The sequence below is a fragment of the Tympanuchus pallidicinctus genome, unplaced genomic scaffold (assembly GCF_026119805.1).
Source record: "Tympanuchus pallidicinctus isolate F22 unplaced genomic scaffold, pur_lepc_1.0 scaffold18, whole genome shotgun sequence".
Classification (NCBI taxonomy): Eukaryota; Metazoa; Chordata; class Aves; order Galliformes; family Phasianidae; genus Tympanuchus; species Tympanuchus pallidicinctus.
The window spans coordinates 3,399,012-3,411,903 of record NW_026294699.1 but is presented as its reverse complement, the minus strand read 5'-3'; the positions used below and the strand labels follow the sequence as shown (position 1 = coordinate 3,411,903).

The 12,892-nt window shown below is 42.0% G+C and overlaps 1 protein-coding gene across 2 annotated transcripts in view; it reads left to right on the top strand.

Annotated features, from left to right (window-relative positions):
• The window catches only part of GSG1L (GSG1 like), a 56,358-nt gene that overhangs the window by 25,397 nt on the left and 18,069 nt on the right, over positions 1 to 12,892 (top strand). For both annotated transcript variants that reach the window (XM_052679774.1, XM_052679775.1), the window contains exons 3-4: positions 8,070 to 8,222; positions 11,013 to 11,124. In XM_052679774.1, coding sequence (XP_052535734.1) covers positions 8,070 to 8,222; positions 11,013 to 11,124 — 265 coding nt within the window. The remainder of the gene's footprint in view (positions 1 to 8,069; positions 8,223 to 11,012; positions 11,125 to 12,892) is intronic.

The window sequence follows — 12,892 nt, the reverse complement described above, 5'->3', positions numbered from 1 at the left end:
TCTTAAAAATCAGCAGAGCAAGAAAACCATACATCCGTTTAGTTTATGTAGCACTCACCAGAAAAAGCAGGATCTATTCTACGAACGTTGAAGGAACTGTCAGTGCACTAGCAGCATTGTTCTACTAGTTCTGGAATGGAATATTAAAGAAAATAATGTTAAAGAAATAACTAGATTTCCACTGATGTGGCAGGCACATTGCTCAGTCCCACTGTTTCTATCACATAGAGACTTTTTGTCATATGAAATGTCAAAAACATTCTGCTTGTATCAGAAACTTCCAGAGATCAAGTTTGAGTTGACAGAGGAGTGATTTAAGATGATGTCACATCATAGCTCATAATTCCTTCAGACTGTCAGAGCAGATATTTAGCAGTGAATTACAAGGAATCTGGCAAGTATAGAGCTTTTTGAAATCACTTTAGCTGTCCTAACACTGGCCCAGTATTGTGACTTGCACAGGGACAGCGTGGCACAGCTAAAATGAGGCTGCTTTGGTCAGATCCTTGAGTCCATCAGCCAGGAGGGCAGTTCTACCATTAGAACATCTGGTGAGCAGTAATCACATTCCACCTTCAGTGGGGAGCACAGAGAGGCAGAAGCTGTTTCTAAGGAGGATAAAATCCCACTGCGATATTCTGAATATAAGTTTACCATAATAGGGAACCTGTATTTCTGTTGGAAAAGGCCCACAGGAATCAATACAGACTCCGGGCCACGGCTCCGTGCGCACGGCTCGTGGAATAGCAAGGCATTCAGGAAGCAGTGTCACTGCTTTGGCAGGTAGCACACATTTTCAAGCCACCAGCCACAATGTATGACTAATATCTCCATGCACACAGTTCCTGCCTGCACCACTCACAACACAGTTAACGTGACTCAGCAGTCTCCTTCAGGAATAGCGCTACGATTTTCCCAGAAGAGATTCTTTATGAGCAAACAGCTCATGTTTATGGATTAAAAATGCTTTGAACTCTTAACAGCAATTCCACTGTCAGCCGCCCCTTCAGTGCTGCCTTGAGAACAAGCACTAATACTGGATCTTTGACAGTCAATTTCATGACCTGACCACCTGGAGAAACAGGCCAGGATGGGATTTCAATCTCATTATTTCATCTGGAGACAGGCCTTACAATCTGGCATCGGAAACTGCTGGCACAGGGAGCTGGCATCACAAACCAACTTTCTGAATTTCCAACAACTATGTAATCATACACACTGGGCGTGGTTGTATATGCATGTGATAGAAGGCATGGATGTGTTCTTATATTCTCTAGAACTGGTTTGTCAGCTGCGTTGTTCTCAGAAGCACAGGAGTAGATGAAGTTACAGAACTTTATGGTTCCATAAACAGAGGCAAAGGCTTCTTTATCAGGACGGTCTCATTCAGACAGTATTGAATTCTGGCTATTACAGCTCCAATTGCAAACAAGCCTGGGAATGGCTTTACTAACACAAGATAGCCAGGAATCGTCTTTGCATCTTGTAAGGAAAAAGCACTGAAGCTCATATCGATAATTTTTTCCCATTCTTGAGGTCAATTTAACCAGAGCTCTCTCTCATATAAAAGGTGCAGTCACAACTGTTACTTATTTTTCAGGACAGGAAATTGCAGTGGGTTTGAACAAAGACTACTTGGTGCTTTGATTTGTACTTCTGCTCAGAGCACTCTGAACAGCCCTTTTTTCTTTCTCCAAATGAAAAAGGCCAGAGATGCAAACCAGCAGAATACCCTACAAAGACATTAGCAGTCATTGCAGTTTCGTATTTATACTTCTTCAGTTGGGTACTGTACAGCCTAAACCCGCTCAAAACTTCTAGAAGTCATTAACCACACTGCTCTTTGGACTGCTTAATCAGGAATTCATCAAAACGTGGCATGATGCCTGGAGTTCCTTTAAGTATAATTTCTGTGACATCTTTCAGGATTCCTTTTTCAAAGGAAACTCAGCATTGAAAACTTCTGATTCCGGATGCTCCTTGCTGAGAGGTAATAGTGTGTTCATTTACAGTGCCTTGCCAGATGCTCAGGGTTGACATACTTGAATAAATTCAAGTTTAGAGAAGAATTTTTCATCCTTGAGACTCATTACAGGCGGAGGTAAAGCCTCTTTATCTCATTGTCAAAAATAAATTCTGCTTGCCTCATTTTTCCATTCCAGAATTGCCTGCAGCATCCTTTTGTTAGCATGCTGTCACTGTGCAGCAGTTGCACTCCACACCATCACCACTTTCAAAGATACACGCTTAGTATCTATGAATCTGATGCTGTCCTCCACTATCGGCCAGAAGAACAAGGGACTGATCTTGTCAGATGGCTATGATGTAGTCAAGTTCCTCAAGTTTCAGCAATCCTGTGAATAACAATTATCTTTTCAGTCACAATGAGCAATACGTTCACTTCGTTCATGGTTGCAGGGAAATACATTTTCTTTGCATCCAATACTGCTGATTCAGAGGCTGAGTCCTTTCCTGGAGTGATCTGAGAGGTAGAATTCAGTTCTGTGAAGAGGCAGCACTGATGGTTTGCATGGAAATTCCTCAAAGATGACACACTGTTAAAGAAACAACAGTAGTGCAATGCTCAGGGATGCAAAGAAAGTCATTAATGTCCTGGCTAACTTGTTGATCTAATACTCTCTAAACAACAGAAGAAAGAAAAAATATGCTTTCAGCAGCACTATATTTTCATCTTAGGCAGAGAGTGTTATCAGAGGGCAATCTGCCTTGAAATCAGACTAGGAAAAGGGCGTTCTGAAGGAAAAATCCTATGAGTAAGTCAACATACACAGACTTTTTCTGTTTGCCCCAGCTCCATCATCCCAGGTTCCCAGTAACTCATTCCAGGTCACATACTTACAGGGCTTTAGCTTTTCCACAGGGTTGTCCTAAAGATTAAAACCCATTCCCTTCAGGAGCAGCTCACAATTTGTGGTGTTCAGCTCCAGAACAATCCCACCTGCAACACATCCCCACAGAACACTCACAGAACAGGAGCAAAGAGCCAAAGTGACCCACAATACAGAGATTTCTATCATTCCCAACTAGACTGTTGAGGATGTGACAGGCTGGTTAGTGTAGAGACACCCAGGGAAGAAATGGCAAGATATCAGAACAGCAGGTGTTGATGGTAATGAGATTACTAAGTCATCAAAATCCTCCTATCTACATGTACCTTCTCATGACACCATGCTGAGAGACACAGGACAGCAGGTAAATTGCGATGTGTAATAGAGATGTAACAGTGAGACAGACTGCTGTCAGCTCCTGTCTGAGACAAGAACATAGCACATTGCTGATAGCCTGCTAAAAGCTCAGGAGGTGTGAGGTGGACTTGACAGGCAGCATCCCTCTCACCCAATATCATTTCAGGGAATCCTGAAAATATTGTCTGAATATATTTTGTTTGTGAGAATGCACATATGGCAGTGCAAGGGAAGCAGTTTTGCTTTGTTTTAAAGTAGAAGGCCATTCTTTGTTCTGAAGTCTTACATTGCTGCCACAGCACTGAAAGGTGAGCAGGGATGACACACTGCCTGACTAATGCTGCACACTGTGAGGAAGAGGCAGTCAGGAGCTGGAACCTCTCCGCACTTACAAGGAATGTCCTTGGCTTAATACACATCTCAAGCTCTGCACATGAGCTCATGGCAATGCTCTGTTCTCAGATAACAATTTAGTGAAGAAGCAAGCCGAAAGCATACACGGGACAAAGACCAAATGTTGAAAGGAAGAATACAGATCCTTGGAGGTGAAGGCCGTCCAGGTGGGAGACTCCTAGTGAACCAAGTGCTGACCACTCTGAAGGAAATAATTAAAGGCTGAGTTAAGTCAGACAAACCATGGTGGCAGAGGAGAGTCTGATGGATATTGAGACAGTAAAGGCAACAAGAGAAGACAAAGAAAGAAGAGAAAAACCCTCAAGAGAGCTTCTTGCCTGTCATATGGAACAACTGACGTCTCCCCTAGAGATGGAGCTCTTTGCTTTGCAAGAAGGAGGCTTTTGAGGCTGGAAGTGGAGTTAAGTCCTAGCAAGGGACTGCCTGATGAATCTCAAGTTGGGAGCAGAACATTGGGAGATCACTTCAACATAAGCACTGAACTGTTCTGCTTCTGATCATCTGCTACCTGAAGATGCAGAATGCAGATACAGCTTGCATTTGCAGGACGTTATTCTTTCAGATGAGATTCAAACTCAAAAAAGGCAGGAAAGGACAGACAACTGTGTAAATGTTGTATGTGTGACTTACCTTCTCCCTGTATTAAGGATACTTTTTAAAAGGTACAAAGCAAATATTCAACTTACAATATGAAATAAGATGTGAGGGTCCCGATCCTGTCCTTCTGGGTAGGACCAGGACTCGAAGAAGGAAGAAGTGTCCATACCTTCCACAAGAAACTACCTCTGAAACTATCATACCGGAAATAAAGCTTCTCATCCTGTTTGACCGGGTGGATCCTATTTCTCTCAGCAGCACTTACTGCTCTTACTCTTATTACTCAGAGACCTACTGTTAGAGAACTCAAACTTCCTGTGACACCAACCACAGTCACTGTGTTTCTTCCTCCTATCACTTTCTCTTTGACCAACAGGGCTCCTGTGCCCTTCACTCTTACCTCCCAGACCTCTACAGTCACTCTGAATATGATCAAGGCTACTTCTAGCAGTATTCCACATAATGCATGAGCTGCAAGACACAATAGTGTGAGGGCTAGATGAGCCTAGGCAAGTCCTCTGCAGCATCGCAGCCCCTGGCATACAGTAAACAATGCAAAACAGCATGTCATGTTGATAGATAAGCATCTCCATCCCTTATAGAGGACAGTCTCTGATAATCACCACCCTCATTTCCAGCTCTGTCACAATCCTTTCAGTGCATCAACATACAGTCCCATGCAGTACCACACTGACCTGAGCAGAATTTCTGCTCCCCCTTCTGCCTCTGTGGCTCTTAGTGCTGTACTAAATGCTGTGTCCCTATGTGCTGGGCTCTGGGAGCTGCAGCTTTGCCTGCTGGGCCCTTCTATAGAGACAAACTGTGCATCTCTGTAGTTTCCCAGCATTTCTCAAAATCATTACAGTTGTGTCTACAGCATCCAGTTTCAAGCACCTGTTCCTAGGTGTGCAATAGGTAGCTTACATGCAGTTTACATACTTGAAGTAAACTCCAGAAGCCAAAATGTAGGAATCCTGAGATGGTCAGTAAAATCACACTGGCTTTCCTAACTTCTTAAAGCAATTGGCTTAGATTACTTCTTGATGACATTTACATTGAACTTGCCTTTCTCTCCTACTCCTTATAAACTGCATCAGATTGCTTATTTAATAGTGTGATGATGGAAGACAGTGACAGTGTACAAATATCAATGAATTGCCTGTGCTTTTGGAAGCTTAGAAAATCTCCAAGCTCTTGGTTTCTTTGGGCAAAAAGAAATTTACAAACTGAAAGGTGAATGAATGACAACTGCAGTTCATCATTTGGAACAGGGTGTTGAGGTTGATAAGCTTTGCACTGGAAGCTGGGGAGGAAGCAATAGCAATCAGGCTGGAGAGAGACAGAGCAAAAAGAATCACCAGAACTTTGAAGGTGAAGTTAGTATTTTTGGTTGTATATTATATGAACAAAACAGACAATGGGTGACATGTTTTATTTACCAAATAAATCTAGCTCTAGCTCTCAGGTGAAAATAACTTTTTCATCTGCTCAGAAAATGAATCATGATTACTTTATAAGCTTACATCAAACAATCTTCAGCATCAGGACTTAGTATTGAGGCCTCTTCAATTCCCAGAATACCAAATCTCAAATCCACATTTAATTTGGAAGCAAGCCAGAGATTGTTATAGTGCATGCGAGGCAGATTGAAGCACTTTTCTTAGAAATGTCCATGTTACCAATACCAGTAAACACTAATATTACAGTGGTGCTAGGAGATGCTGTGCACTGCAATGCTGTACTCAGCACTGTTCTGCACAGCCCAAGGAGATTTACCTTTGATGCCCTGGAAAGATGCTGGAGATGATCAGAGCAAATGCATGCACATGATTATTTGAGAGATGTGCTTCTGTGCAGGGTGAGGGTAGGGGTCACGTGCATAGGCCAGGAGGAGACAAAGGAAACCTTGCAAGAAGAGGGATTGAAACAGAGGATAGATTACACATCCAGTGAAGTAGAGGACAGAGCCACACCACAGCCTTGAACTGCAGTCACTGCTACAGCACCACCCTGGTGGGACCAGCAGTGAGTATCCCCAGAAGTTAAAATGGGGAATAAACAAACATTGGGGCAGACATGCTTTGTGTTATTCTATCAAGGTTGGGTGGAGGAATTTATGAATTTGAACTAGTCAGGGCTTCCAGCTGCCTCAGGTTACAATCAGGTTTACATAACCTGATTCATTCCAACTCAAAGCATTTCATCATTTTCTCGCTATAGAAACTTATGGTTTTAAGAAAATGAGGTAAAATCTCTCCTTAATCCTGCTGTATCTCAGAACAATACCTTGGCTCTCTCTCTCCTATTTCTTTTCAGAGAAGCGTTGCCAGTTGTCTTGATACCAAATTGACTAATAAACGTGAAAAAAGCAGCTGTTTGCTGTTGATAGATGCAATATTACACAAAGTCAGCGTAAGAAATTAAAAGGCTTGTTTACAGCTATCTTTGTAGCACTGCTTAAGAACTCAAAAATTCAGATATGGTGACAATTAATCACATATTAATCAGATGCAATTTCTCAGACAAAATGTGAACCGGGGTCATCCTGGTCACTGATAAGACTCAAATATTTGATAAAAGTGAGACTGGGTATCTGATTTACTAAGCTCACCTACGTACATTATCACACATGTTCTTACAGTGGGGAGAGAATGTATATTTTTTTATAAGTAAATTCTGTGATAGTCTCTATGGTTACAACTATGGTTATATTTGTCTAATATACACCATTGTCTTCAAATGCTTAATTTTCCATGTTTCAATTGCTTAGTATGAAATTTTCCATCGCTGCCTGTTGTTTCCAGGTGAATTCTCTAGCAGTTACACTAGCAAATGTATGGAAGAATTCTAGCAGGTCCTTAATGCTGAAACAGCAATTGGGAATCTGGCAGGGACTTACTATTATCATCTGTTACCATCCTCTCACATTTACCCCATGGCTTGCTGACTTTCAAAGACGCAGCAAATCCTGCTAGAGGCTTTGTGCTGAAATTTCCCAATGTAACATCTACAACAAATGCACCAGCCTCACATGGCCACTACCAAAATGCAGCCAGGACCACGTATCTGTGGCCAACCCCAAAGAGCTACAAAACAAGGTTCAAATGGGGCACATCAACTCTTCCCTTCACCTGAGGAATTGTACCCAGGGGCTGAGGACACAGAATGCTGCACATTATTATTTTTTTTTACCTGCAGCTTTTCAACTGACTATAAATACTTGGCTCCACCCCACCGGTATTTTGGCATCTTTCATATTCATCCCAGCAGCAGATATGTGATTGGATCTCCAAAAACCCACAATCATTCTGCGAAACACTAACTTCTGTGAAAGGGAATTTCTAAGAATAAAGCCCAAGTATTATGTATTTCAAACCTGGACAGGAAGTATTTTCTTTGAACAGCCTTGCCAAAAAGAAATATCTAAAAATGGACATCTCCCACCAACCACACTCTTAAATTATGTGTGCCATCACCACCATGCATGCTAGATTCTGCTTCTTTAAGTCATGGCATACCGGGAGGAAAATAGACTCCATATCCTATGCTTTGGGTCACAGGAGTCAAGATGCTCTAGGTTCTCAAAAAGAGGTTCTCTAGCCAAGCTGGGATCCTAAGCAACAGCTTGTTCTTTCTCTAATATCTTTATCACACTTCTATTCTTCAGATCTTCATTCATCACCTTTTCTATTTCTCAGAGTTTAGGTGGTTGTCTACTAAATTTAAGCTTTTTGAATATCCAATTACTGCTGTTTCTGATTTCCTAATCATTTTTACTACCTTTGACCTACTTTGACTACCATGGAAGTATTTAGCACTTAAGTGACCAGTTGCTTCTCTTGTACATTGCAGGTGTCCTATGGTTGTCAGTAGTATCTGAGGTGTTATACATCATGCTGTTAGTCGTCGGATTCAGCCTTATGTGCCTCGAGCTCTTTCATTCAAGCAGTGTAATAGATGGGCTCAAGTTAAATGCCTTTGCTGCTGTCTTCACCGTGCTTTCAGGTATGAGTGTTCCTTTCCCTTTTTGCCATAAGAACGGGACAAATCAAAATGCTAAAACTCTGAAGGGATAAAAACTGGGGGCTACAAGACTCTTACCTCCTCTGAACGATCACACTGTCACTGTGAACTGGGAGCTGGAGCAGCATAATAAATTCACCTCTTGCCAGGAAGAAATAAAAAAGCACAGCTCTGATTTCACAATGGCAATGCAGTAATTAGCCTCTCCCATACCCTGCCCAGCCACTACCAGGGTCTCATCCTCCTTTTTCAGCAACATCACTTTGATAATGCGATAGGAAATGAGAAATATATTGTGTTGAAAATTCTTTTTTCTGTGTTAATCCTAAGAGCATATGAGGGCTTGACACTCCAAACCAAAGAAAGATGTTTATCTTGTTCTTTGGCAAAACTGAGAATGAAAAGGATTCCAGTAATCACACTTAGGAGAAATCCCAAGAGTAAGTTTGGGACAAGTGTATCCTTCAGAACAACTGGTTCAGACTGTTTCATGCTCTGTCTGTGCCTGGAGCCTTTCAATGTATGAACTTAAGGAGTTCACTTGTCTAAAAGTTATCAGATCTAACCACGTAATGAAGGACCACTTCAATTCTACACTGGCTCAGAGCTCTGCTTCCCAGGATTTATACAAGCAACTAGCCACAGCTGGCTTTTGTGAGCACACCTGGATGGACTTCTGTGGCAGATAGAACATCTGAATTAAGAGAATTTTGTTTTGGTGTGTTTCAAGCTGAAAGACATCATAAAATGCAATGCACATTTCTGTGAAGGAGTGTCAATCTTCAGGACCGCCTCAAACTGAAATGCAGTTAGTGCTATAAAACTTGGATCAGAAGCGAATCTGAGAGGACAAAAAAAAGTCTGCTAAAAACTGCCAAAGCATAATTTTCTGGTTCAGATGTCACTCCCAACCCTCTTCCCATTAGGCAGAAGAAGTAATAAGTGCCAGCTTCAATTTGATCCCTGTGTTCCAGCAGCCCTTGTTCACGACCTCCTACTCACCTGAGTCAATGGACTGTCATCTTGGCCTCCCACTCAGCAAACGGGCTGAACATTGCTGAAACATCCATCTAAGTTCTGTAGGAAAGAAAAGAACAAAACAGCCTTGCTGAAGTTAGTCCTGGCTGTGTCAAACCTCCTGGTGACTGAGTGACAATGACATGCCTCAGGGTAGTCTGTAATATTTTATCAAAGTTGAAAAGTTACTGGCAGAAATTATAGGAATAGCAAAGCACCAATTTTTAACATCAATATCATACCTATCAGCTGGAGAAAAATCCATTTGCTTAAGAAGTACGGCAAGCTCCCAATGAATTCTGGAAATTAAATGTAGCCAGAGACAGGGAAGGTGTGCAGCAGCATGCTGTGCTCCTGCGAGGCCTCCCACCCTGCTGAAATCCCAGTTCTGCCTGTGGGATCTGCTCTTTCCTCCTCCTGACTACCCAGTGTGTCACACTGACATGAAGCAGCTGAGCAATTCCCTGCAGTTTTCTGTAATAAAATATCTTCGTTCAGCCTGTGCAGCAGTTTGTAGCAAATATAAATTTTGTCTTGCTGAAGGTCCTGCTTAACATACCTGCAACAGAAACACATAATTCCCCTGGCTGCCTCCCCCAGAATTGCCCTACATCATTCCACATGTGTGATGTGAGACTAATGAAGTGCTTTTGATTCTGGAAGTAAGCAGGAGTCAAGTTTAGAAGAGCCAAAATTTGGGTCTAGGGGAGAGAAAATTGGGATCTGCCACCTGGAGGAAAGGCACAGTGAAAAAACATGAATGGTCTGAGACATCAGGTGATTTCAACTAAGGGGCAAAGTGTAATACACCCTGCTGGGGCAGAATATCCATATTTCAAAGTGTCTGGAGCTGTTGCTGCAGCATGGGGTGCTTTGTAACATCTGTAGGAAAATGGACGGCCCTGCCTTACTCTCAGCTAACTGCTTGACCTTACGCTTTTGGTGAGCTCAGCTGCACTTCTCAGTACTTACGCAGCTGTATCTCTAGCTACTGTAGCTAGAAAGTTCTCCAAGCATCAGAGCTGCTTTTTGCCACCAGTTCTTGAAAAGTGACGTTTGCTTTCCCTCAGTGGGATGTCTAGATGTAAAAAATACAGGCAGATTTTTCAGCTGAAGAGCCATACTGGTGGTAATGTACCCTGTGACTTGCCTGCAGCTCTGCTCTTTAGCATCACGGGGAGCACAGTGCCTGTAATACACTGCCTGATCTTCCAGCTGCACTTATCTCTGCAAAATACAGTTGCACCACAATTGAAGCATCATCAAAAGTATTCCTATGATTGTCTCCTCACACATTACTAAGAATGCTGTTAACTTTCTTGTGTAACATCCAAGCGTTTTATAAGTGCACAAATTTACATATCTATCAATTTTTCAGCCAAAATATGTTCTGTTTGGAACTGACACATCCACCCTAGCATTGTCTACATAAGCGTCTCTTCTCTTTCTCTCACCTGAGGCCTGTCTGGGTCAGGCTGTGAGATGCCTTCTGGGTGGCAATCCCGTTTTGCAGCAGCAAGGCTGGTGGTGATGTTGGTTGTGCCATATTTCCTTCAGTGGTTTTCTTTAACTTTTCTCTTAATTGAGGTTTCAGTACGATGTAAAACAGCGAGCTCTCAGTCACACCTTTCCTCTGCACGCACCTCCGCAGGAGAACAGGAGACATGAAAATACAGCAAAGCCTGCAGCACTTCCAGCAGCAGCTGTCTCAAGAACTGTAAAAAAAATTCAGCTGTTCTGCTCTCTGCTTCTCAGGTCTCCTGGGGATGGTGGCACACATGATGTATACTCAAGTGTTCCAAGTGACAGTCAGCCTCGGGCCAGAGGACTGGAGGCCACATTCATGGGACTATGGATGGTCCTTCTGGTAAGTGTCACCACCTCTTGGTATCTTTTCATTTCTGAGTTGGTCCATCAACCTGTTGGGTGACAGTACATGTCATCTCAAATTGCCAGGAATATGCATGTGAATTTCCAGCTGCCAAAACACTACGAGCAAAACTCCACCATGGCCATACTATCATTGAAGTGTTAGAGGACAGTTATCAGTAACTGTGCAGCAGCAGCTGTGCATATCAGCAGGTACATAGCATTTCTAAATAAATAGCAGCCACAATTACCAACGCAGATTGAGCACTCTCATTAAAGTTCAATTTAGGTACATAATTACCGTGGCATTTCAAAGAGTTTTAGGGGGGGTTTGTTGTTGTTATAATGAATGTCTTTGTTGAACCCTACAGTGCAATTTTTGACACAGCTGCAGAGGAATGCATAGCACTCCTAGCACCATGGTCATTCTCTGTGAGTCATGGGAGGTTTGGAACAATAGATATTTAGGAGAATTGTTGTTTTATATATATTATATATATATTTGAAACTTTCCCATTATCTTTGAAAATTACATAAAAATAGTTTGGTCAAGATGTACCAACTGCATTGCACCATTTGCAAGTTTCTAAGAAGCTTGATAAGAAAAGGAGAATGCAGAGAATAAAAAGACAAACACTGCAGACAACATTCTCATCCCTCCAGAAACATCATCCTCTTTGTATGGCTAATGGGAAAAATACTTGAGTTTTTCTTTCATTTCTGAATATATTGCATCATTTTAATTCCACCTCAAAGCTCAGACAACAATCTTTGCAAACACCAATAAATGAATACAAATACATCTTACGCACAGCACTGCAGGGAGTTAGTAGTCTCTCCTCTCCTCAGTAGACTATGTTTCATGAGAGGACTCATAAACATTTTAGTAACGTATCATTAAATATAAACAACATTTTTTTAAAAGCACACCTTATTAACTGTATTAATGGTAAATATTCATTATTGCATACAATAATGAGCTTATAAAATTATTATAAGTGTTTATAACATATATAATAATAATCATTGTATATTTATTAATATAATTAAATAGTAATGCTTGCTATCTGTTTTTAGTAATCATGAGAGAACTAAACATTCAGACTGTTGCTAAACATCTTGCATGACAAATCAGAGTATCAGAGTATTCTCTTTCATCTCGTGCAAGACAAGAGGCACCATGCCATCAGAGGCTCATAGGTCCTGTATGGCATCCTGGTAAACCACCTGCTAGAGCACAGAGAATTGCAACAGCACTGGAAGGAGCCATGGCTAAGAACCAGAGGGCACGAATGAAGATCCAGACTGTCGTTCACTTTCCATGTAACAATGGGAAAACTATATCTCCCGTAACTTTATTTCTGCTCTATCAAATGGGAATGATAATTACACTTCCCAAAGTGAGGAATAGTTGCTTGTGTCACAGGGTTCGCAGTGTGGCCTTTGGTCCATGTTACCTTACCCCATTTTCCCAAGCCCTTAACAAAGGCACAAGTCAGGAGTGGAGCAGGATGTCCTGCAGGCAGCGAATTTCAGCAGGCCGGAGGATCAATGAATGTCCAAGCATGGCCCCTCCAGAAACAAAACAAATGCACAAGTTGGAGCTGTTTGAGCCACAAACCGAGCACAGCCCTAAGCTGAGCCACCAGAGGCAGTGCAGATGCAATCCCACTACACTTGATCCACAGCTGGCATGGAGGCACTGCTGCTAAAGAGGTCTCCACTAGGGTAGGATGCAACTCGGCACCCTTTACATTTAAATTTAA